Raw genomic sequence first — 26,316 nt, forward strand, 5'->3', positions numbered from 1 at the left:
AACAACATCTAAGGAACTGCAGGCCTCACTTGCCTCAGGTAAGGTCAGTGTTCATGATTCAACAATAAGAAAGAGACTGGGCAAAAATGGCATCCATGGGAGAGTTCCATCTCCAAAGCCACTGCTGATCAAATAGAACACAAAGGCTCATCTCACATTTACCAAAAAACATCTTGATTATCTCCAAGACTTTTAGGCAAATATTTTGTGGACTGATGAGACAAATATCAGAAAGGGGCAAATACCTTTTCACAGCATTGTACATAAAAATGCACTGCATACACGGTCTTCCTTTTCGGGTTTGAAGACTCATGCTGCTTGAATGGCCAAGCCATGATGATGTCACGCCTGCGCATGCATGTGGCAGTCACAACCATGGCACAGAGCTCTGAAGGGATGGCACGAATATTCCATCCCTTCAGAGCGCATGCGCCTGTGACATCACTGGCTGCTTCTCACTGGAATATCTCCTTAACGGTGCACATTTAGAAGATATACATTTTACCTACAGGTAAGCTTTATTATAAGATTACCTGTAGGTAAAAGTACTAGAAAGGAGTTTACTACCACTTTAGAATAAAATTCATGTGAATACTTGACTTGGCCAGAAATCATCTCCATAAATATAATATATCCTTTATTAAATTATGATTGGGAAGAAATTCTGGAAGATTTATTCTTTGAGGATGGTTTTGCCAAGATTCTTTTAACAAAAGGCCTTCTTCCAGTCTCAGAAAGGCCAAGTTATGGAACATAACTTACAAACCAATTGCATCTTAAGTTTTACCTCATAAAATACTTTTCCTTTAGCAGTGTTCACATCTGAAATAAAATAAGTTGCTATGTTTCAAGACATACACACTGCTACTAAAGCAAAACTTATACCAACAGTGACCGGCCCACCTTCTTTTGGATTATTTATTGCTGAAATACATTTTCTCCCTTACTTGGCTAAACCCTTGAGATAAATTCTAAAAGGCAAAATTAGCACGTTAGAGTATCATAAATACTTGATGCTATTCTAATACCATACTTTGTAACTACTCTAAAGACAGTTTGAGCACTTTTCTTTAAACAATGCAAGATCTTAAGAACTAGTTGCTTTTGAAAAGAGACACTGAGGCAAGAAGAAATATTGAGACTGTGCTAATAAAGCAAACCTGTGGGTTCACCTTACCTGCTAAAGTCTTCCTGATTTTTAGAGAAGCCACCATATTTCTGCACATGCTTCCTAAAGCATCCCTGGATCTCATTATAATATGCATAGCGACCAAAGTTGTAATGGCTATAATATGAACAAGGTCTTAAAATACTAGAAGCTGACATCTATATGGCCCAATTGTAGGAAGTAATGTTTAGACTGCATGCTGCTGCCAGACCCATCCACCTTACAAACCACTTAGCCTCTGCTACCCCTCTCTGCCAATCCCTCCATTGGCTGTCACTCACAACTAATTAAATTAAAAATACTAACAATAACTTATAAAGCCACCCACAACCTGGTCCCTGGCTACATCACTAACCTAGTCTCAAAATCTATATCTAGTCTCAAAATACCAACCAAATCATTCTATTCATTCCTCCCAAGACCTAGTGCTCTCTAATTCTTTTGTCACCCCTCCCATGCTCACCTCCAGGACTTCTCAAAAGCCTCTCCAATCCTTTGTATTTCCCTACCCAAATCTGTCCAACTACATCCTACTCAATCCACTTTTAGGCACTCCATAAAAACTTTTATTTTTAGAGAAGCCTATCCTGCCTCCACCTAACAACTGTACTTATATTTTGTCCATTAGCCAATCCCCCACAGTTATTACCCTTTGTATCACTTGTCCCTTTTAGATTGTAAGCTCTAACAAGTAGGGCTCTATGATTCCTTCTGTATCGAGTTGTATTGTAACTGTACTGTCTGCCCTCATGTTGTAAAGCACTGTGCAAACTGTTGGCCCCATATAAATCCTCTATAATAATAATATTCCTTTGTGGAAAATAGGCAGTGTATGGCTGAAAATAGAACTGCATAGTGAATGTGTACTTGTACTTAGGCATTTAATTCTACCATAATTATCAAGTTCTTCTCCTGGACATCAGAGAAAAAATAAATAACCAGGTTTAGGTTAGCTGACTTTGACAAATCCACTTTTTTAATAATACATTGTTGCATTTGTAGAGAACTGTATTTACGTTGCAGTAAACATGCTAACACTTCACAATTATGAACCAGTGATAATAAAAGTGCTGACACCTTCCCAAACCAGTCAATGATGATTGGTTGGGCTTTGGTAACAGTTTAGATTTAAATGTTTGCAGCTTCGTCATTGTGCACATTTTCCAAGCACTTTCCATGAACTGAAGGTAAAAAGGTAGGTAAATGCAATAGTTTACATATTTTAAGTTGCTTTTAATTTGATTGAGCATAGATTCCATAATATTCCTTTGTTTAAAAGGAAATTAACAAACATGCAATATATTTGCTCTAAAGGGAAACTATTTTGGCACATGGTTCATAATCATTTAGAAATCATAAGTATGTAACTTTATTTACACGTATCCCTGTGTTGCCATCATTTAAATTACATTCTGAACTGTTTTGAACTGAGTAACCTCTTAAGATTTATACCTCACTCTTACTTTTCCACTTGGCCTAAGCTCCAAACAAGTCTCTGGGCAAATCTCTGACACTTGTGCAAGCAGAGGCACAGCTCCATGTCTTGGAAGTACTCCATGATCTGATCTTTTAAACAGCAGCATTGAGGGTGAGGATAAGAAGATGATCAGTACTCTTAGGACTTGTGTAAAAAACAGATAGTGTGCCTTATCGGCAGAAGTTAGCGTATGTGTTTTGGGAAGGATCTTAGTCATATTTTTTAGCTGTGACTGAATTATTCTGTTCAAAAATACAACAGTTATCCCATGCCTGTATACTGTAGGAGTATTTGTTTATTATACAAGTACTAGTAGTGCGCACTCTTTTTTAATGTTTTTTTATGTTAAACTGGCAGCTTGGAAAAGGGCACCCTATTATGGCAAAAAAGCAACAAGTGCTGTTTCTTTTTTTGAAACGTAGATATGATTATACATCATGGTTACTCCTACTATACTTGCTTGCTAAATTAGGTTACATGGTCCCTTCACAGGAAACCACGATTAAGAGAGTATAGAGGCTGCCATTACTGATCTCAATCTAAAAATGTCAGAACACAGCATGTCAAAATGACATTACAGATACAACACCAAGCAGTTCCTTACAGGCCACAAACAGTAGTAATGCAGCTCCATCATGTAAAAAAGAATAATATTTTATATAACATACAGTATATGTCTTTGATAAAGTGCCTTGAATCATGTGCAAACATGGAGTCATATACAAAAAATATGGAGCTAAAAGTAGGGGGAGAAACAAAAGGGTTTTGCATAAAAGAAGACATCAGTGGTTTTCCACCGAATATTTGATATTATTTCCTATAGAGGAGTGTAAATCCGACTGAGGCTATATATACACTAGCCTACCCTGACTACGGGACAATTCAAACGAGGCAATAACGCAAAATGTGTTTTTGCCTCATTTAGCATTTTTCCGCACCTGGTGGTTAAAACGTTCCCATCTTGAAAGCAATTTCCTGCATTCTGGAGAGAGAGGTTTAATCTCACCTAAACACAACAGCTTCTAAACTTTGCTAAAAGCCTACTGTATATGTATAAGGACACATAGGTTTTTATTGAGTTGAGTTTGGGAACTTTGGCGCCTCCTTTGTTCAGGAGCTGCCAGTGTACATGAAGCCTAAAGAAGCACATATAACTGAAGGGACATAATCTTTTTATGCAAAAATTAGTATCACTGCAAACAAGAATTGTCACCAAAACAGAGGTCCTCTTTGGAAGATTTTCATTTTTTTTTACTCCGGTGATGACTAAAAATTTTGGATTTTTCCCATCACTTTCAGTTCTAGAGACTATGGTCCAGTAGGGACACAGACAGCAATGTAAATATATTGTAAATACATTATATACTGTATTTATTGGCGTATAACACTCACTTTTTTACCCTGAAAATAAAGTGTAAATGTTATACGCAGGGGGGTGTGTAAAGTTTTTTTCCTCAAACTTCCCTCTGAAAGTTAGGGTGCGTGTTATATGCCTGTGCGTGTTATACGTCGATAAATACTGTAACTGCCATCATCCATTAATAAATATTTTTTTCCCCTAGAAGAATATAACATTGTTTGTATTCACCTAAATATATACTGCAAGAAAACAGCAGGCTTGTCATTCTTTGTGGTCAGAAACAATAGATAGGGCTGGAACGCCACCAAAAGGAATTCCAGACATTGGCAATGGACTGTCTTCACTATACGCAATAGGGTTGATTATCCTGTCCCAAGAGATGGAAAATTACTACCTTCCTATAGTGCTTTGCGAAAAAAAAAGATACATGGTAAGGGTAACTTTGGCTGACTGACAGTATAAAACAAAGGATATTTTTTACCCATGAACTACTGATATATACTGTATCTCTCATGCAGAAAGTACCATACAATGTTATTATCTTTATTAACAAAAGAAAACTAAACATATCTTAGTGATTATATACTAAATAGTAGTAACAGCCATAATTTATTAAAATATACCTAAATCTAAAACTAGAATAACAAAGGGTTGAAACCACTGTAAATTTTTTTGCCATTTGTGTCCTATTAGGGAGATTTTCTTTCACTTCCTGTCCTGTATACTCAAGAGGAAGTGAGAGGATATTTTACCTAAGTGAGGGAAATCTGTTCTAAGACAGTTGATATGGGAACTGGTGTCCCCGTTGAAAGATTTTCTGTCTATTCCTCTTCTGGATTTACCCTCACTTTAATTCCTGGTGACAATTAGCGAGATTGAATCTCTCTTTCAAGGACACAAACACCAATAAAAACATAACAGTTGTTGTAACCCCCCTCCCTCCCTCCCACCACACTATCTAAGTCTAAAAAAAAGTTTTGGCTGTAGTTATACCTTAAGTCAAAATGCATACATCAATGCATCAAAATGCATACCTATATACAGATTTGCTTCTTCCAAAATTATCCAAAACATGACCTCTGTGACGAAGCCCCAGTGTGTGGGGCGAAACATGTCAGTGGACGTGGCTGGAGCAGCACCGGCTGAGGCCACACTCATTTACATAGTCATGTACTGGGTCGGTCAGCAGTGTTCCTTCTTTTGTCTGTAGATGCTTCTACACCCATGAATGGTGCATAAGCGCCTGCTCTCTTCACTGCAACCAGTGGGGAGATCTTTGTCTCAGTTTAGAATAGCACTGCAAGCTATACCTGAATTATTGAAATCTAGTATATTCTCTTGATTTAGCATACCTGTAACTTGTAAGCACTCCTGTTACTTCCTGTCTACATGCACTCACAACAGTATTTGCTGCACATCATTCCTATTGGCTGGCTTCCTGACTATGTCTGCCATGTTTGCTAACATGGCAGGTTGTAAGATCCAACAAGGGCAAAGGTCACAGGATGACAATGCAGGAAAACAATTGGGGAACAATTGTCACCCCATAAAAAATACTTGTCACCTCATACCAAAAAAAGTGCCTAAAGGACCTTCAATGAAAGATCATCAAGTTTTAAAGATAGCTGCAGATTTAAAGATATTTAAAACAGATTATGGAAGATTTTAGTGATTGGGTGTAGATCTACCTACCTATTTATCTTTATAAATACTTGCCCCAATTTCAAGCCTGCCATGATTCTGGAGTCAGCACGATGCCATGGAGCTTAATGGGTTGTAATCCTACATGAAAAATGCTTTACTTCTTTTAACACCTAGCAGATTAGCCAAATACATATAGTAGCTGGACCTTTCACATAATATCCTCGATTTTTTTGGCCACTATAAACTATTACCATAGATACGACTTGTGGTGAAAGAGCACCGTACAGATCTAGAATCTGCAATTTACATAACTGCTTTTACAGCGCCTAATGTATTAAATAGCACATGAAGATTAGTGCTTGGTGAGACATTGCCTTTTACCTGAATATTCTTATGCACCTGCATGTTGCTCAGTTAATTGAATGCTACACTTTAGTTTCTTAGCATTTGAAAACACAGCAGAAAAATAGAATTGCACGTGCCCATGAGCAATAACTGTGTTTATAAGTCATTTCAACACATTTCTTTCTCCAACATACTTCACCACCCACTCTTTTCCACATGCCTGCCTCCAGCACTGCTGCACTGGCTGCATTCAACGTTGTGTGACATGTGGAAAGCTGTACACGTGTTTTGGGAAAACAGATTTCAATTGCAACAATAAACAAATGTCTTTCTTCATGCATTCTCTTCCACTGTTCCCATGAACATTAAATGCTACCTTTTTCTGGATGTGGTAATGACTGTGATGAAAATATTAATAAAAACTTAGCAATGTAATGAGATATCATCTCATCATTTCAAATGTTCAACATACAGTACATCTGTGCAAAGCAGTGATGGGGTTGTTTATAGACCATAGGTTGCCCATACACTGCCTAATATTTGCAATCACTGAAATGAATCAGAATTTCCGCATACAATGGATACAAATTTGGGACCAGCCAAATTTCGATCCATGTATGGGCACCCGGCCGGCTTCTGTCGGACAGACCGACATACACATGAGCAGAATGTTGGCTGATGTTTTTTGAAGCGGCAAATATCTCCTGACATTCTACTCGTGTGTACGGGGGCTTAAGTGTGGGTTAACATCTCTGTGATAATGAGAAATTGTGGGTATTAGGAGTGCTTATTATTGCATATAGAGATTTTCCAGTGTATCAGTGTTTTTTATATATTCATAGAAAATGGAAAAATTATGTTACTGAATGTGTTGCACATCGGTCAGAAAACTGAACTAGGTTTACATACTATGCAGGTCCTGGGAAAGTCTGCAAATTCACAAAATATAGTCGGATCATATACCTAGAAATATTCTAGGAGAAGCTTTTCCTGAGTATAGCCAACCCCTGTAACAGACACAATTCCAATACAGGCATACCCCGCTTTTAAGTACACAATGGGGTTTATTCACTAACGCTGGAAATCGCAATCTCAGGCTCACTTCTGCATAGAACTCAATGAGCTTCTAACTCCAGCTTGTTCAATTAAGCCTGGAAATAAAACCTGGAAGCTCATTGGTTTCTGTGCAGAAGTGAGCCTTATTTTTCACTTTCCAGCTTTAGTAAATAAACCCTATTGTGTACTTAAAAGTGGGATATGCCTGTACAACCTACATGAGTGTTTGGAATCAATGAAACTCTACTGCCACATTAATACATCTGGAATTCTATTAAAGTAGCTGGTCTAGATGAAATTTTAAAAGGGCTGTCAAACTAAATTAGTTGACTCAATGATGGTAAGAAAAAAAATGTTGTAAACAATTTTTCTATGAACCTTTTGAAGAATAATCTGCCCAGCTTAAAGAGAAACTAAACTCTCCTATCCTTTACAGCTAATGAAGCTGCCATCTTATGCCCCATACACACGATCGGAATTTCCGATGGAAAAAGTCAGATGGACTTTTTCCATCGGATTTTTCGATCGTGTGTATCCCCATCTGAGTTTTTTCAGCGGAAATTCCAATGAATTCCATTGGACTTTAGATATAGGACATGTTCTATATTTTTCCAATAGAATTCCGTCGGAATTCTGATGTAATTTGGCCGGGCAAAAGCCTGATCGTGTGTACGCGGCATTAGACTCTGTTTCATCTTCAGTTGCCATGGTGCTGCACTTGAGATCAATTATGACACCAGTCATTTGATGACCGCATAGCTTGGTTGAAAGATAACACAAGCACACTATTAACTGTAAAAGTTATAATTCAAAGCATGGCTTGAATGTATCTGTTTTGTAAATAATTAAATTGGTGGTATTAGTTCCACTTTAAGGTTGCACTACCCCTCTCGTTTAGCTACTACATGATGTCTTTAATTTTAGTGGTGTTCACTTGTTAGTTCACAGCCAGTATATATGGCCTCAAACACTGATTTCCAAAGAAATTCTCAGTTAAGTCAGTTGGCAGACATTCCGTCTTTATAAACACTGACTGCTCTGAGATGGCACAGCCTTTTTTTTTTTTCTATTTCACTTTAGATTTGATGGTGCAGAAAGCTTCTTAGTGAATAAACTAAATCTGGCCAACTTCCCCATCCACACTCTCTGTGTAGATGGGGAATTCACTCACTAAACCAGCTGAGTTTCGATCCATGTATGGCCACCTTTAGCTGTAGACCACAAAAAATCTTAACAAATGGTGTACAGTACAAATGTATAACAACAAATCTAAAATATATCTAGAGGACAAACAATCATGTCACTGCATCCTACTGAAATGTTCTAATCTGTGATAAACTGACCTAGACATTAATGTCAATTTATGTGTAGCCAGTAGTACATAGTTTTATTGCTATAGGGCTGCATACTAGGGCTCTAGAAAAACAGAAAAGTTTGAATAGTGGATTTCATTGTGAAAATTATTTTTTACATTTCATTTACAGGTGTAAGATACAGCATTGTGTCATTATGAAGTCCTGGATTATACTTACGTCACTCATTGGAGCTGCTTTCTGTTTACCCGTGAGTTCTATTCATTCCATAGTGGCAGGAACTTTCCTAATGCCTAATGGAAAAATACTGTTTGGCTTCTATTGTTGTGTGTCCACATCAATATTTCTCACTCTATATCCTAATCATGGTTATCACTGGGACCGAAGTTGAGGTGAAACCTCAACAACAGAACACAATTTATATACATTGGAATTATTGAATTTCTTACCTACTCTTTCAAAGTCAAAATAACATTTTGGATGGAGTTGGACTTTAAACATAAATGGGGAGATTTACTAAAACTGGAGCATGGTAGCCAATTAGCTTCTAATTTCAGCTTGTTCAATTAAGCTTTGATGATAAAACCTGGAAGCCGTTTGGTTTCTATGAAGAGCTGCACCAGGCTCCAGTTTTAGTAAATCAACCCCAAGATCTGATGAATACAGACGATATTACTGTTTGAGTTTTTTTACACTGAGGTTGTAAGGGGAAACTTGGCAGGCGGTTCTGATATCTGCCAGGCACCCCCTCTATATGAGAGGTCTAATACATCAACATTGGGTGGTACAGTTGAAGCTGCTTTTTTATTGCTACTGCCAGCATACCACTGGGAATAGTTCATCAGAGGTTCAGGCATAGGTTGGATGAAACTAATTGGGGTTGATGTATTAAATGAGTAAATTGATTGAAGTGAACAAATTTGGGGCTGGTGTTGATGAATTTTGGGCTTGCATCAGAAGAATTAGTTCTGAGATCATATAGAATTAATTGATAGGCTCTGACCTGCAGTTTGATCTCCCTAATCAGCATGTGACCTGCTTCAAGTGGGTTTTCTGTTCCTATATACTTCTATGGGAATGCAAAACCACCCGAAGCTAACAAATGGAATGTCTTTATGGTGCAAGTAGTTTATGGGTAACCTCCTTATAGCAGACAAAGTAAGGTGGGCAGGGAGGACTGTTGCAGTACACAGTAAATAGGTAAACTCAAAAAGAACAGTAATCTCAAAAAAATACATACATTTATTAATATAATAACAAAAGCAAAAAATAAAAAACATCAAACATAGACTACATTTAAAACAGTGCACATAGCGTGACGCCAAACAAAAAAGGAGAGAAGGAAAGGGGGGGAGGGAAATAGGAGGGGGGAGGAGAGAGGGAATAGGGGGGGAGGGAAAAGGTTATATATAGGGAAATGGAGAAGGGAGAGAAAGAAAGAGAAAGGGGGAAAAGGGTGAGAAAGGGACAGGGAAAGGAAATTAAGGAGAAAGGGGAGTGATGGGGGGAATGGGGAGCAAGCCGGAGGCTAAGAATTAGTGTATAAGGTGTGAGACAAAAAAAGTGGTAATAAAAATTGCAAAATATGAATGAGTGAATGGATCATGCAGAAAGTGACCCAAATAAACAGTGATTTACCTGCGTGAGGTACAAAAATAGATATGGGAAAGGTGAGGGTCCCAGGACCAACGGTCCCAGTGAGTAGTGCTGTTTAAGATATGGGAAAGGTGAGGGTCCCAGGACCAACGGTCCCAGTGAGTAGTGCTGTTTATCATATGGGAAAAGTGAGGGTCCAGTACCAACGGTCCCAGTGAGTAGTGCTGTTTATAGCTGAGATATAGCATCCAAAAAGTATATATGAGGAGCCACAAGTGAGGTAAGTAAGTACAAGGTAATATTACCAATAGCACTGGTCAAAGAAAGCACCTAAACAGAACAAGAAATTATTATAAATAGCATAGATTAGGCTGCTAGAGTTGCAATGCCGCATCCAAGCAATGTAGGTAGAGGGACTTACTGTGAGATCTGGTAAGGCTCAGCGTGTCCTGGGACCCAGGCTCCAATACACATTCAACGGGGGTCTCTGCCCGTTTAAATATCCCAGACGAGCTGCGTCGATTGCGCCGCTCGTTCGGACCACCCACATGACGTCAGCGTGTCGATAGACGCACGCGCATGCGCACTGAAACAAATGGCTGAAGCCGAAAAGGGCTCCGCCATTTTTGAGGGCAAGTGACACCCATCCAGCCCTGGAAGGCTAGAGGGCGTCACCAGGGCGGGCACTAGGCCGTCGGAACGGGGGACAAAGCAGTGGCTTGTGCAGTGTTTGTGGAGGCATGTAAAACATATGAAATCAGGACATCCAGTGATCCCTGTAGAAGAGGCATCTAGTGCAAGGTTTGTGCAGCACTGCGGCCAGCCAGGTAGACTCCACAAACTTACTTCATGTGAGTTACCAATTTGTTTTTATTATACAATAAATGTTCCATTGCTGCACTTAGAGAGCTCTGCTTTTTGTGCTTTTATGTCCTGAACATTAAACATTAAAGAATTCCAGTGAAAACCTAACTAGTCCTAATCATGCTACCTCCCCCTCCAAACACCCATACTAAATAAGTTTTGTAAAAAAAAAAGATGTACTGTATATACTTACCTATTTGCAGTCTGCTCCAGTCCAGTCAAGAGGTGACTGCAGAATAATGGAAATAGCGCCTGACAACGGCATCAACTATAGGCAGGGCCATGATGCAGTCACTGTCTGCAGTCCCTCCTCTCCACTGCAGCTACCGCTGGCTGACACAAGGGAGTTGAATTATATGACTGAACTGGAGTGGGCTAAAAATAGGTAAGTATACAAAGTACATATTTTTTACACAGCTTAGTCAGCATAGGTTTAAGACAGGGGAGTGAACATTTTTAAAATGTTGGTAAATCCTGGATCCTCTTTTTCTCAGGTCCCTCTTTGGCTCTCCTGGCCCCTCCTTCCTAGTTAGTGCTCCCACACAACCAGCTTGCTATGGGGGCACCCAAACTGAGTCACAGCTCCCTGTGACCTGGCATGTCCCTTTTCTTTCCTCATTGGCTGACTGAATTTGATTGACAGCAGTGCTGCTGTCTCAGCCAATGAGGAGGGGAGTCCTGGGCAGCGGAGACATTCCTGCAACATTGCTGGATCTAGAGGGACCTTAAGTAAGTATTAGGAGGACTGCTGCACACAGAAGGCTTTTCATCTCAATGCATAAAATACATTAAGATAAAAAAAAAACCTGCCTCTAAAATCACTTTAAGACTAGTTAGGGTTTAGCTGGAATTCTACATTTGCAAATTGATCCTTCACTTTGCTAAGTGAACAGATTATATTCTTTTAGTAAATCAACCCCAATGAAATAGATGATCCTTAGAGAAAATGGATAGCCTTAGAGAAAAATGTACAGATTACACATAAACTGCTTTTAACAAAACCAAAAGCAGCTTATGGATGTATGTAATGTGCTTAGGTACATGTATATGTATTGCATTTATTGCAATTTTATGTTTGTAATGCAAACAATGTAAGTGTCTGAGCCAGTATAGTATTCACATACACCCACATATGTAATTAATAGGCAATCAAGCTAAATCAAGTAATGTTGTTGGTGTTCTGATTGTGGTTATGTACACAATTAAGTTAATTTTATAATAATTAATTTGCAAACACCCAGTCGGGTTCAGTGGAAAATACTTTCTGGTAAACTGAACTCCAGCGAGATATAACAATACCAATTAATTAAGTTACATATCCATAAAAATCATGTGATGTCTGTACATATTTAAATATCTTAATGTGTCTAGTTTCTATAGTACCCTGCACTGAGAGATTCAGATCGGTAAAGGAAGGAGTCAATCAAGCACTGTTGCAGAGTGCAATAGTTCTGCTAGCCTAACACCAGAAGCTTGTTGACAGTAGAACTTAAAGTGAGCAGAGTGACGATTCATCAGTATGATGCTGCTGCTCTTTTATTGCTCAGCCAGCACACTAGAGGGGTGTCCTGGATCAATTTGCGCAGATTAACTACAGTGGAGGTCCAGGTCCATGTATTCTATCTGACATGGTACACAAGAAAGCAACATTTCCGAGCCATGCAGAACCCCTTGAGGGTCAATTGCCTGACGAAGGGGCCCTGCTTGGCTCTGAAACTACATTAACACTTTTGACCCTTCTTGAGGAATTCTTGGTGTGCTGATGACAGTTCTTCACTTGACTATATCACAAGACTGGATGGTCAAAAATCACAAACAAATCTGATTTAATATAGCTCATAAACATAGGTTAACGTAAAAATATTTTCACCTGTTCTCCATTTCTCTTTCTTTAAAATAAGCCTGTGCCCAGATTATGCACACATTAGTGTTTATAGCTTCTGAACAAAATGAAAAAACACTTCAAAGCAAGTTCTCAATCACCTCTGCATCTATAAGCATTGTGAAAAAAATAGTTTTCAAAAAATGTGTTTATTAAAGAAGATCTTGCCCCCCTGCCCTCCAATGCAAACATCCAGCGAGTATGGCCCCGTACACACGGCCGAGGAACTCGACGTGCCAAACACATCGAGTTCCTCGGCCAGTTCAGCCCTGAAGCCGCCAAGGACCTCGGCGGGCCGAGAGCTCCCATAGAACAACGAGGAAATAGAGAACATGTTCTCTATTTCCTCGCCGAGGTCCTCGTCGGCTTCCTCGGCCGAAAGTGTACACACGGCCGAGGAAGAATTCGGAAACTGAATTCTGCCGAGGAAACTGGTCGTGTGTACGGGGCCTTTCTAAGTTGTTAGAAACCAAATTCTAACGTCTTTGTTGTGATATTTGAGGATCTTTTTAGAATGAATAACTTAAAAACAGCTAAAAGGGTAATTGATCGTTTTTTTAAACAACCTTTACTGATTCACTTTAATTCACTGCATTACATTTCCCTCCTTAAAGCAGCGTTCCACCCAAAAATGGAACTTCCGCTTTAAGGGAAGGTGACCCCCTGACATGCCACATTTGGCATGTCATTTTTATGGGGGGGGGGGGGCGGAAACCCTCTTTTTAGAGGGTTTCAGCTCCCACTTCCTCCCAGGGCACCACGGCTCCAGAAGGAAGTTCACCTTTCCCCCCTCTCTCTCGGCAATCATCCGGTATACAGCACAGGTCCCAGTTAATTGCCCAGCCACTCACAGTGCGCAGCACAGTTTGCGCATGCGCAGTGTGTGCCTGGCTGTGAAGCCACAGCTGGGCGCCCACAGTAGTGATTCCGGCGCCGCGGAGAGGAGCTTCGTTCCCCCGCATCGCTGGACCGTAGAACAGGTAAAGGTCCGATTATTAAAAGTCAGCAGCTGTAGTATTTGTAGCTGCTGACTTTTTTAATTATTTTTTTTTTTTAAGTTGGAACTCTGCTTTATTTTTATTTTTTTAAGTTGGAACTCGGCTTTAAAACAAAGAGGTTTAAAATCTATAAAGTCTAAAGCCTCATGCACACTAGTAGTTTTCATCGGCCGGTTTCTATGGAACCAGCCGATGCCGCCCGCTATTTGGCCCGTGTGTTCTAGGCTTAACAATAAACGTACTTTTTCTGTGCCAGTTCAGTCTGTTAAATATACCATTAAAGGTGTTTTCAATAAGTGTAAAAATTACCCGCTGGTCTTAGGCTGTCAGAAAGGCCGAGCAGGTATGCCCTGCAGAGTCTATGCTTTATACCTGTAGCAGATTTTCTGCTTTCCATAATACAGTATGTGACAGTTTGAAAATTGCAGCTTATTTTGTATAAATATAACATCCATATATTTTATTCGCAGCTTCCTCCTCACCCGCAGCACCCAGGATATGTCAACCTTAGTTATGAGGTAGGCAAATAAATGTTTAATAAAACTGACTGTTAAATAATATGCATCTAAAGGTTGAATAGCAATTTTTTATGTAAAAGATAGGTGCCAGGCAAAGTATGGGTTAGGTCATATTGAATAATGACACTATTTAGTATATGTGACAACTAAAGAAAGCGACTGCTGTAGGATTTTTACATGGAGAGACTGTTGTATTTTTACATTCCTGGTTGTGGAATGCAAATGTTGTATTGTTGCCATCCAGGCTTAAAGTGTAACTCCACTTCTGTTGAGAAAAAAACATCCCCTCTGGGTGATCCATGTACATTACAAGGATTATAACAAACTGTGTTGCAGATTCCAACCCTTTGTTATTCTGAAAAAAAAAAACATGTGTGTTTCACTGTGCTTCTGTTCTGAGTAGGTCTAATGGGAGGGGTTTCATAATTACCTGTCAGGTGTGGCAGCAGCAGGGCACTAATGAGGAAATCTGCTGGGCCTGCATCCCTTTAGATGGGATCCTATTGAAAGTATCTCTCCAAAAATGAAATTTTAGTTGCAGGGGATGCCTGAAATATGACTTGTATCTTAGTGCAGAATTCTGGGGAAATTGGTGAGCCAATCACACAAGCAGGAAATTATGTTTCTGGGGGGTGGTCAGTACACATTATGTGTACAGAACAATCCCAGGTAGCCATATTGCAATAGATTCTCCGAAAATTACAGAGCTGCAGATTGAAAAGGAAATTTTTAATAACATTCAATTACACTATCATTAGTGTCACAATTATATGCACTATATTATTTTTTCTTTATTTTCTATTCCCCCCACAAAAGTGGAGTTACCCTTTAACCTAATTAGTCGTAAAATGCTCTCTCTCCCCTCTTAACACCTATTCTTAAACATTACATCCATCTCACTCATACATTGACAGTATGCCGTTAGTTTTTTTTTTTCTGTACATACCTCGTACAGCTATTTTCTTCCCTGGCTTCTGGGTAGGGCCTCCCGCGGGAGTGGGCGTTCCTATACAGCAGGTGATTGACGTGATGACAAAAACGACCTCCACCCGTCGCATAAGGAGCGTCACGGGTTTGCCCGAAAGAAGCCGAGCGTCGGTGCGCAGGCGCCATGTAGCGCCGACTTGCCGTTCGGCTTCTTTCGGCAACCCCAACCTCCCTAGCAGTGGCACTCTAGCCACAGCTGGCTGACACAGGGGATCACATGACCGGACTAGAGCGGGCTGAAAATAGTATACAGATCTTTCTTATACAGGTTAGTCGGCATAGGTGTTGGGTGGGGAGGGGACATTTTTAAGACTAGTTAGGTTAAGCATGGAATTCTAATTTAAAGGGGTTGTAAAGGTTTGTTTTTTTTATTTTCTAAATAGGTTCCTTTAAGCTAGTGCATTGTTGGTTCACTTACCTTTTCCTTCAACTTCCCTTCCAAATGTTTTTTTTCTTTGTCTGAATTTCTCACTTCCTGTTTCTCCTCAATATGCTTGCCCCCATCATCTGGCTGGGGGTTAGTCAGCCAGAACAGCTTACTGACGAGGAACAGGAAGTGAGAAATTCAGACAAAGAAAAAAAAACATTTAGAAGGGAAATCGAAAGAAAAGGTAAGTGAACCAACAATGCACTAGCTTAAAGGAACCTATTTAGAAAATAAAAAACAAACCTTTACAACCCCTTTAAGGCTTTTTTTTCTCTTGGGATCCAAAAGTAGAGAATATTGCATTCACATTTGTGAAAGGCAATAGAAACTCACATTTCACACATATTGCAAACATTACAGGTATTAGTAATGTTTTTTTTTTCCGCATGAATGCTGAAACAGTCACAAAGCAAATCTTTTATAGATAGACCCCAACATATTGAAGTAAGAGGGTAAGGAGAGAAGCTAGAAAACTGGCACGAGAAATAGCAATGGCAGCCTCCATCTGTTTCCCAGGAAAGGCTTCCCGAACAACTGTTCAGATATGAGTAAAATAGGGAATGCATTGGGGTTTATTTACTAAACACAAATAGAGTATGCACTTTGCAAGTGCAGTTGCTCCAGAATGCAGCAAAGCTTCACTTTGCAAAGGATTCCCAATCACATGCAAGGAAAATAAAATAAAAAATAACGTACCATAATTGGATGATGGAAGTCAGCAAAGCTTCCCCTTATTTACTAAGCTCTGGAGCAACTGCACTTGCAAGGTGCACAGACTATCTGTCTTTTGCCTGACAGTAACCGCTCTCTGCTCAGTGAAGACTGAGAATTGAGCTATCAGTGGTCTTTTATCGCTTAGTTGTCAGTCTTAAGGCCCGTACACACAATCCAATTTTTTGGCCATAATTGTCTGATGGACGGGTTGTGTCGGATAATCCAACCGTGTGTATGCTCCATGAGACAATTGTTGGCTGAATTAACGACAACAAATGTTGTCTGTTCATGCTCACCAACTGTCTGGCAATAAATCTGTTATGTCAGTTTACCCAATCGTGTGTACACAAGTCTGTCCAACTAAAATCCAAAGTACAAACACGCATGCTCGGAACCAATGCTAAACATCAGACAACATTAGCAGAAGTTGCCCAAAGGGTGGCGCTAAAGAGCAGAAAAACCACATATTTAGGTTTTGTTGGCTGAAAATGTTGTGCCGTCTGTATGCAGAACAAGTACATGGCCAACGCCCTTCGGAACAAAATTCATGGAAAAGTCCACTGGAAGTCTGATTGTGTGTACAAGGCTTAAATTGATACTAAAGGTTTAAATTTGTTTTCTAAATAACAAACATGTCATACTTACCTTCGCTATGCAGCTTGTTTTGCACAGAGTGGCCCCGATTCACATCTTCTGGGGTGCCTCGGCGGCTGTCTTGGCTCCTCCCCGCATAAGATAACCCCCTCTGGGAAGTGCTTTTCCAAGGGGGTTACCTGAGCATTTGCGTCCATAGACACGAATGCCGGACTCGGCCCCGCCCATGCGTCATTGGATTTGATTGACAGCAGTGCAAGCCAATGGCTGCGCTGCTATCAATCTATCCAATGAAGACCCGAGAAGACTGGGTCGAGATCCAGCGCATTCTCGATCCGTTACGTTCGAGGGCTCAGGTAAATAAACCGGGGGGCCGGGGGGCCGGCAATTATAGGATGTTTTTTCACCTAAATGCATAGGATTGCATTAAGGTGAAAAAACAGGAAGGTTTACAACCCCTTTGAGACGCAGCAGGGGACAGATACAGTATTGGATGCTGCATCCACCTAGGTGAGCATAAATCTTTCTTTTTTTTTTTTAAACATTTTAAGGTCATTAAAAAAAATGATAGAAAAGATCCCTGTCATTTATTACATGCTAAGATCAGGTAAATTTATGTACAGAAATTGAAACACAAATACATCTGACATCACGTCTAACGTCATGTTAAAATAAAGCTTTTATTTAAGCTTTAACAATTCTAGTTGTTCCAAGCTGTCTAGCGCAAATACAGCAGGATATGCAAGTTTTTTGCAAAGGTATAACTTATGACCAATTTGTCAAATTATATTCTTAAGGAAAAACAGATAAGAACTTTCAGTAAGCTTAGTTGGTTAATTAACGTTGACGAATTGTAAAGCAGGCAATGTTTAGTCAGGGCACTGGCTACACAGCACAATAGCAATGCAGAGTGAGGCCTCGTACACACGACCAAGTTTCTCGGCAAAAACCAGCAAGAAATTGCTGGGGGGGTTTTTTTGCCGAGGAAACCGGTCGTGTGTACATTTTTCGACGAGGAAACTGTCGAGGAACTCGTCAAGCCAAAAAGAGAGCATGTTCTCTATTTCCTCAACGGGAATGGAGAAAATTGGCTCGCCGAGTTCCTCGACAGCCTCACAAGGAACTCGACGAGCAAAACTGTGGTTTTCGCCGATCAAGTTCCTCGGCCGTGTGTACGAGGCTTGAGACACAAATAGGCGAAATATATATTCAGTAAAATATAAACTGCTTTTTATTTTCAGATTTTAACACCTTTAAAATGGTACCAGTCCATGATGAAACATCAGGTAAGGTATTTTATTTAGAGTTTAAAACTCCAATTAGCTGTAAAAATGAGCATCACATAATATGTACAATGAATATAACACTGTAATATGTACACTTTTCATGCACTTCTTCCTGGTACACACCGCAGTTGCTTTCTTCATAACGTTTTTTCTTCATTATTAAAATACAAGTCTGATTTATATTAGTTAACTAGTACTGACAAATACCCCTGTACTTTACAAAATACACCGGTCTTTCACACCAATCCCTGCCCAAACCAAAATACAATTGAAAATCCAATGCAGGACCAGACGAGATAGTGGGAATGAGCAAACCAATTTCTGTGTCTCACAAATGACAGCACATTTGGCTTGTTTACGTTTTAACCTCCCTTTTCTGAACGCAATAGAGTAGCATTCAGGATAGGAACATTTTGGCTCGCCGGCCAAAGGAAAACGCAAAAGCATGATTTTGCCACATTTTGCGTTTTTCGCGCAGCCATGGTGAATGTAGGCAAGTGTACATAAAGCCCAAGATTGTGCTTTTGAGACTGAAAATGAGCAAGAAAATAGTAATTTGCTTTGCCTGTGAACCTGTTTCATACAAGTGAATGACCAGATCACTATTTAATCTACAGAGTGTGCAGATGTCCCACAAGCCGGAGTTGAAACCCAGGGTGTAGTCATCGTGGCATCACTGCATTAGTACTTCCTAATTAACACAGCAATTAATACGAAAGCAAACTACTTTCTTATTAGGCCACGCACATTTTTTTTTTCTCGGGGGGGGCGGCTGATGATTTTTACCCAGTAACATCTCTCCAGTCTCAAAGGTACAATCTTGGGCTTTATTTACACTTACCTACATTTATCATGGCTGTGGGAAAACCCAAAGTGCCTCAAATTCGCACTTTTGCATTTTCCTTCGGCCGGCGGGCCAAAAGTTCCTATGCTGAATGCGATTCTTTCGCATTCAGGAGAGGAAAGTTAAAACTCACCTTAACACAGCAGCTCCTAAACGTTGTTAAAAGCCTACGTGTACATTGGCACAGGCTTTTATGGAGTTGAGTTTAAGAGCGTTGGTGAAAAAATTCCAAAAACTCAAGTTTAGGAGCTGCCAGTGTAGGCTAGCGTGCATAAAGCCTTGGATCAGTGTTTGGGGATGGGGTGTCTACTTTACAAAGTAAAAACTGGTAAATGGTCCCGTGGATCACCTTTTACTAGTTCAATAATACAAAACAAAGCTTTGCATGGAATCAACTCTGCTGAACCACGTTTAGAGCAGATTTTTCTGTTATAGTCCCATCTTCATCATCATTCTCTGTCCAGAGTTGGGCTTCTAGGTCACATCAGACTTGATTACTAAGTGCCAAGGTAAAACTTCTCTTTTACTTAATGGGGGTTTCTGTCTCACTGAAGTCTTGTGTGTACCAGAAATCCATGTACTGTATGCATAGATAATAGTTGTTCTGTATCTCCTCCTCTTGTACTCTTCATCATCTGTCTCCCTGTTGACAACATGACGGCCAAGTGATTACAACCCTTGGCTTGCAGCTTGGGTGTCCAAGTGTTTGTCAATGTTGTCATGAATGTGAGATTGATGTGAAAAGTCTATAGCCTCGTACACACGGCCGAGGAACTCGACGTGCCAAACACATCGAGTTCCTCGGCCAGTTCAGCCCTGAAGCCGCCGAGGAGCTCGGCGGGACGAGAGCTCCCATAGAACAACGAGGAAATAGAGAACATGTTCTCTATTTCCTCGTCGAGCTCCTCGTCGGCTTCCTCGGCCGAAACTGTACACACGACCAGTTTCCTCGGCAGAATTCAGCCAGAAACTCGGTCGGAAGCTGAATTCTGCCGAGGAAACTGGTCGTGTGTACGGGGCCTATGTATTTCATTAGGTACTGGGAAACTTGTTGGTGCTACATAACTAAATACAATAAATAAATACACAAAAAAATAATACATATCTTACTTTGAAGAAAATTATAGGTAGACAGATGGAAACACTGTACATGTCACCAAACCATGGATCTGATTACGTTACTTCTAAGCCAGAAACAATAATTAAAAATAAAACAATGGCACTATTAACCAATGGATACTCTCACTTTTTAATAATTACTTTAACTTTTTCTTTTTAGAATAATCAGTCTTCAAATTCACAATTTACAGTGTCTATATTATAATTTCACTTCTATGAATAATGTAAACACGGATAGGTGACAAATGATAGATCAATACCAAAAGGCACTCTTGCATATAGATCAGCATATATTTTGTGGCAGTGGACAAGTTACAAATGTGTTAATATTTACTGTATTTTTATAGTACCCCTCCTTTGGCTATGAGCCCATGTCTGGATGGCTTCAGAATTCAATGATTCCTTCACCAATGATGCCCCAGCAACAGCTACCACATCCACATGCAATACCAAAGCTGCCACCCCACCACTCTGTACTTATACCTCAACAGCCCATGATTCCTCTATCCCCCCACCATCCATTGCTTCCTTTCGCACCTCCACAAGCTAATCCATTAAATCCAACTTATCTGACTAACCCCGAGAGTCAATATCCAACAAACACTCAACCAATAGAGCTACCAAAACCTGATATTTTAAACAAACCTGGTCAGCCTCTTTTCCCAATTCAACCACAGCCCCCTTTGGTGGAAGAAAGACAACATGAACCATGGCAGCCATTGAGCAAAACCAAGCAAAACCAAGAAGAACTGGTAAGAACAACGTGCATGTATTCAGGACTAGGGGTTAATTTTGGTTGTGATCAGTTTTATATTTTGGGTGGGGGGAAACAAACAGGAAGGCACAGGTAAGCACACGCAGGGTAGCAGAGGCTGGAGTAGGGTCAATGTTTAAAAAAAAATAATTAATTCCTGCCATTTCAAAATAAAATGGAATTGTACAAATTTAAAAAAATATACAGTTTTTTTTTTATCAATATAAACTATTAATTAACCACTAGTCATGTGACCCTTATCCCTGCCTAGACTTAGATCAGTGCTAGAGAGGGGTGAAGTAGAACCATCCTTAGAGCCTGTCCACTCCCCTGGGCAGTAGAAGGAGCTTGTAGAGCAGTGGTCCTCAACCTGGGGGTCGGGAACCCCTCAGGGGTCAAATTATGATTTGCCAGGGGTCACCAAATCCTGGGCTGTTCCTGAAGCCCGCACTGTTCTCCCAGGAAGGGAGATGATAAAAGGGGGAGAAACAAAGAAAAAGGGAGAGAAAGGAAAAAAAGAGAGAGCAAGAAAGACAGTTAGAGAGAGGGATGGGGGGAAAATACAAGGAATTAGGATAGAGAGAGATAAAAGGGAAAGAAAGGAGAACCAAGAGAAAGAGTGGTACACCCTAAAATGTACTATAAGGGGTTTTAATACTGTACGAGTGGAAGGCACTCAGGGAGCGCTAAATGTCCGTGGGTTAGAGGCGCAAATTACTTGTCTTGCCTTGGGTGCTTTCAACCCACGCTATGAAAATAATTTAACTGTTGGGGGTCCCCACAACTTGGGAAATTTTATCAAGGGGTCACGGCACTAGAAGGTTGAGAACCACTGTTGTAGAGGATCAGCAGTCGTTATTGATAAGTGATTTTTATGTACATGTAATAGATCAATACATTATGCTATTGGCAATAAACTTTTCTTTTTCATGGTTATTGTTAAAGAGAATTGGAGGTTTGCCTTATACTTTAAGTGGTCAAATATAGATTTTTAGAACAAAAAACAATTATATTCTAACATTTGTTAAGACCATTACAATAGATTATTTGTCTAATGAATTAATCTTGAAAGGGCAAAGTTACATAATATAACCTGACTAACATGGTTATGGAATTTTTCAAGCTTATTACAGGAAGGGCATCGAACTGTACAAAGCCTCCAAGCCATTCTATTCTCAAGTATTCTACAAAAATTAAACTTGAAAAATGTCACACAAAGCTATCAGAAAATTCACACTCTCTTGGTTTTGCTTCTATCTTTTCTCAAGCTTGTTTTACATTTTTTAAATGATCAGTATGACCTATTTATTCCATATCACGGAACACAAAATAAGCTACCGAAAGAATAATCAGGAGGAAATATTCATTATTCACAGAGAAATGCTGATAAAACAAACCCCATTCCCAAGAACAGATGAGTCCTAATTATGGAGTGCGGACTTAGGCAGCATATGTTTATATTTTTTACATCCCAAAATAGCATTCTAATTAAGCGGCTACAGGAAATAGTTTTCTGTAAATGTAAAGTAATCTCTCCTCCATGGTACAAATACTTCTTAAAAATGCCGTAGTCTTTTCACATTATCACTTTAGCAATTTATTACACAGAGAAAAAAATACTGGAAGCTCAGCTGCTCAAAGTTTATGCTTCAGAAGCTGGCATTGAATATGGCAATGTTGTTAGACCATGGGAGCAACATAATGTTGGCTGATATCATTGAAAGTCATAAAAAGACTGTAAGGGCCAAAAAATATGAAAAAAGAAAAAAATATATATAGCAAGTCTGGGTGATTGTTGTATTTTACAACAAATACACAATTCTATGGCCTCGTACACACAACCGAGTTTCTCGGCAAAAAACAGCAAGAAACTTGCTGGGTTTTTTTTTTGCCGAGGAAACCGGTCGTGTGTACACTTATCGACGAGGAAACTGTCGAGGATCTCGTCGAGACAAAAAGAGAGCATGTCTTCTTTTTCCTCGACGGGAATGGAAAAATTTGGCTCGCCGAGATCCTCGACAGCCTAGCAAGGAACTCGACGAGCAAAACGATGTGTTTCGCCCGTCGAGTTTCTCGGTCGTGTGTACGAGGCTTCATAGTTTTTTTTTACTTTGTGAAAAAGTAATGTGTACAACAATATGTTGTGTAAAAAAATACTCTTGTCAATGTGTTTGCCATCTGTGTTCCATTTCGGAGATTTCCTTTTACTTCCTGCACTGTACACGTAGCAAGAAGTGAGAGGAAATCTCTCCAAAGTAAAGAAATCCTCCATTAGGCAGTTGTTACCCAAACAGATGCCACACTTAGAAGATTGCATTTCATCTCTTCCTCTGGCGACAACCGTAAAATGCTTGGTTTCCCATCTTTTTCTGTCCTAGTAAACGTTGTCACATGTAAAATAGAGAGGGTAAATATAGGGAGGATAAAGTCCTTTTCACATGGGCAGACTGATTGGGTCAACCAGTCAGTTTTCCAGACTGACCTGATAGGACCCTCAAGTTTCCTCTATGGAGAGATGGGTTTCAATGGACGTGTCGGTTAACACCTGCCAAAATCCGATCCGATCCTATCTGCTAAAAACAGATGTCTGGTGGATTGGATGGCAGTTGGGTGTACACGAACAGGTGGTCCTATTGCATCCAACTGCCGACAATGGAGAGTTAGCTGTGTCTGCTCTGCATAGGTGGAGCAATCAGGTTCCCGCTAAGCAGGTGGACTCTAACAGAGCCGTGTGTAAGGGGCCTAAATCTAAGGCCGCGTACACACGATCGGTCAAAACCGATGAAAACGGACTGAAGGACCTTTTCATTGGTCCAAACTGATTGTGTGTGGACCCCATCGGTCAGTTATCCTTCGGTCCCAAAATTTAGAACTTGCTTTAAAATTCAACTGATGGACGCCTAACCGATCGGTCAAAACCGATGGTTAGTACGCACGACCAGTCCACGCATGCTCAGAATCAAGTCGACGCATGCTTGGAAGCATTGAACTTTCAGCACGTCGTTGTGTTTTACGTCACCGCGTTCTGACACGATCGGTTTTTAACCTATAGTGTGTAGGCACATCAGACCATCAGTCAGCTTCATCGGTTAACCCATGACAACGGTCCTTCGGACCGTTCTCATCGGATGGACTGATCGTGTGTACGCGGCCTAACTAGTGAGGATATATACATACAAACGAAAAAGAAAAATTTTGGACCATACATAAACTTTAAAAACGAATAGTCTTTAATGATAGAGGCTGAAAAGTCAGTAACATGATGTAGAATAATAGTGTATGCATGCTGAATTACTGCTGCACAGTTTAGTGCATGTTTGATATTTGGCAATTGGTATGCGTGAGGAAATTGAAAATGTATCATAATTATCACAATCCCACTGTCTGATCAGGAATGTACTGTATTCATTTGCTGTTTGTAAGTAATGTTTTACTTAAATTATTTTGAAAGGCACACTAAAACTAGGTTTATTTTATGAAAGGTAATGTCATTGGAATAGAACCCAGATGTACCAATTACCCTCTAATCTTCTTTTTTTTTTCATTTATTTTTAGGATTAAATGTGAGCAGAAATGACAAGAAAAATATGATTTCACTACCATTAAAGTCCAGTCTATGCTTAGTTGTCAACAACAATTTTTCCTTAGCTAATTATCATCATTGCATTGAAAAAAATATATAAAAATTCCTAATAAAACAAAATTGATGAGTATGGAAAACCAGTACTTTGTCTGTGTAACTGTTTTCTACAACAAATAATACATTTGCTATATAAAGAGAAACTAAATAGTATTATAGAAACTTTTTAAAAAAAGAGCTCCACTATACTTGTGTGAAGCAGAGCCTTCATAAAAAAGAGGTGTCTAGATGCCTCATATCCACTGCAAATTTGAAAAAAAAAAACAGAGCAAAGCTACCAAAAGGACGATCTTAAGGCATATTAATCCCATAAACAAACTTTAAATTTATTTAAGTTTACTAAGTCTTAGATGTAGTGGCTTCATTCGTTTTTTTTTTTAGATTTGTTTCTTTTATTTTCACCTGCTGATCCGACAAGTAACACACTTCCTAAGAGAAAAGCCTAAAAAAAGAAAACAAATGCAGCCACCACATTTAAGGATTTGTAAGTCAAACATTTTTTTGCTTTTGGGTTTAGGTACACTTTAAAAAGGACCTAAACTGTGGAAGCTGTGCCCTCAGAGGATAAGGGAGTGCAAATGACTGGTCACTGGTGTTGCCTGTAAGCTTGTAGTTCGATATTTTCCTAATTACTTACTATGCTTTATTTGGCACTGTGTCTCAGTGTGGAGGTGGCCATCCCTGTAAAAGACAAGACTTTGCTTTCATGTGTCAAACCTGCCCCCTGATTATTAATGATCTGATAAATGCATAGCTCTCAACTGTCCCGGATTTCGAGGGACTGTCCCTGCACTGTTTGCACATTCATTCAGTTCACCTTTGGATGCACCTTATCTTAGCATTTATAGCGATTTTATTTTTCAGTCAGTCTATTTGCATATTTGCACATTCATGTATCAATTATACTATTTTGGTTATTTATACATTTTACCCAGGGCCGTCTTAATAGCATCATGGGCCCCTGGGCAAAGAAATGCAGGTACAGCAGGTAAACAGACATCAAGTAGGTAGGAGGCAGAATGCCTCCCCTGTGTATCTATCACTCTCAGTGTCATCATGGGGCAATTTTGGGGCAGCGTGGGCTCAAGGACCAGCTGCTTTGGAGAAAGTGCAGGGGCCCCTGGGCAGTGCCCAGGTGTGCCCTCTCATTAAGACAGCCCTGATTTTACCACTTACACCATTCTATGCTAAGTATTGAAGCGCAACACCATCTCTTGATTTTTTCCATGGAGCAATGTCCCTCTTTGCCCTCATTCCTCCTCATTTATCCCTCATTTTGGTCTGATGTATATAAAATGCACTTTTTATCTATCAAAAAGTGTTTTCCAGTGCTAAACATTTCACCTGATTTCTAAATGAATGCATTTGTTAATGTCAAAAGCCAATATAAAGGAATAGTAGTCGTAAATAAAAGCACTTGTGGGTTTTATCAATCTTTTTTTGTACAATTCTCCTTTAAGGGGTCGTGGAAATGGGTGTGTCCTATGCCTGCATACTTTTGCTGATAGGTGTCCCTCATTCCCATCTCAAAAAGTTGGGAGGTATGTAAATGGTAGTGGAGTAAAATAAAAGAAGTAGGAAAGATTATTGAAGGCAAATAGACTGTGCATGTTGCAAGTGCAGTTGCATTCATTTTCCCCAGAGCTTAGAGCATGTGATGAAGCTTCACTTTGTAAAGAATATCCAATCAGGTGCAAGGAAGATAACATTTTGCTTGCACATGATTGGAT

The 26,316-nt window shown here is 39.7% G+C and overlaps 2 protein-coding genes across 3 annotated transcripts in view; one reads left to right on the top strand and one right to left on the bottom strand.

The window, feature by feature from the left end:
- The window catches only part of ARHGAP6 (Rho GTPase activating protein 6), a 347,962-nt gene that overhangs the window by 185,260 nt on the left and 136,386 nt on the right, over positions 1 to 26,316 (bottom strand). The gene's annotated exons all lie outside the window — the stretch shown is intronic.
- Positions 2,260 to 24,669, top strand: AMELX (amelogenin X-linked). Its single transcript, XM_040336508.1, has 6 exons — positions 2,260 to 2,363; positions 8,535 to 8,613; positions 14,174 to 14,221; positions 18,185 to 18,229; positions 20,540 to 20,944; positions 24,502 to 24,669. Exons 2-6 carry the CDS (start codon positions 8,560 to 8,562, stop codon positions 24,505 to 24,507), a joined length of 558 nt encoding a protein of 185 aa, XP_040192442.1. The 5' UTR covers positions 2,260 to 2,363; positions 8,535 to 8,559; the 3' UTR covers positions 24,508 to 24,669.

The sequence above is a fragment of the Rana temporaria genome, chromosome 2 (genome assembly GCF_905171775.1).
Source record: "Rana temporaria chromosome 2, aRanTem1.1, whole genome shotgun sequence".
NCBI classification, from domain to species: Eukaryota; Metazoa; Chordata; class Amphibia; order Anura; family Ranidae; genus Rana; species Rana temporaria.

Bases quoted from the DNA above. Each gene is read 5' to 3' on its own strand.
- AMELX (XM_040336508.1), top strand. From the start codon at position 8,560: ATGAAGTCCTGGATTATACTTACGTCACTCATTGGAGCTGCTTTCTGT. The intron at 14,222-18,184 runs GTAGGCAAATAA...TTTTATTTTCAG, and splicing joins ATGTCAACCTTAGTTATGAG to ATTTTAACACCTTTAAAATG. The intron at 18,230-20,539 runs GTAAGGTATTTT...GTATTTTTATAG, and splicing joins AGTCCATGATGAAACATCAG to TACCCCTCCTTTGGCTATGA.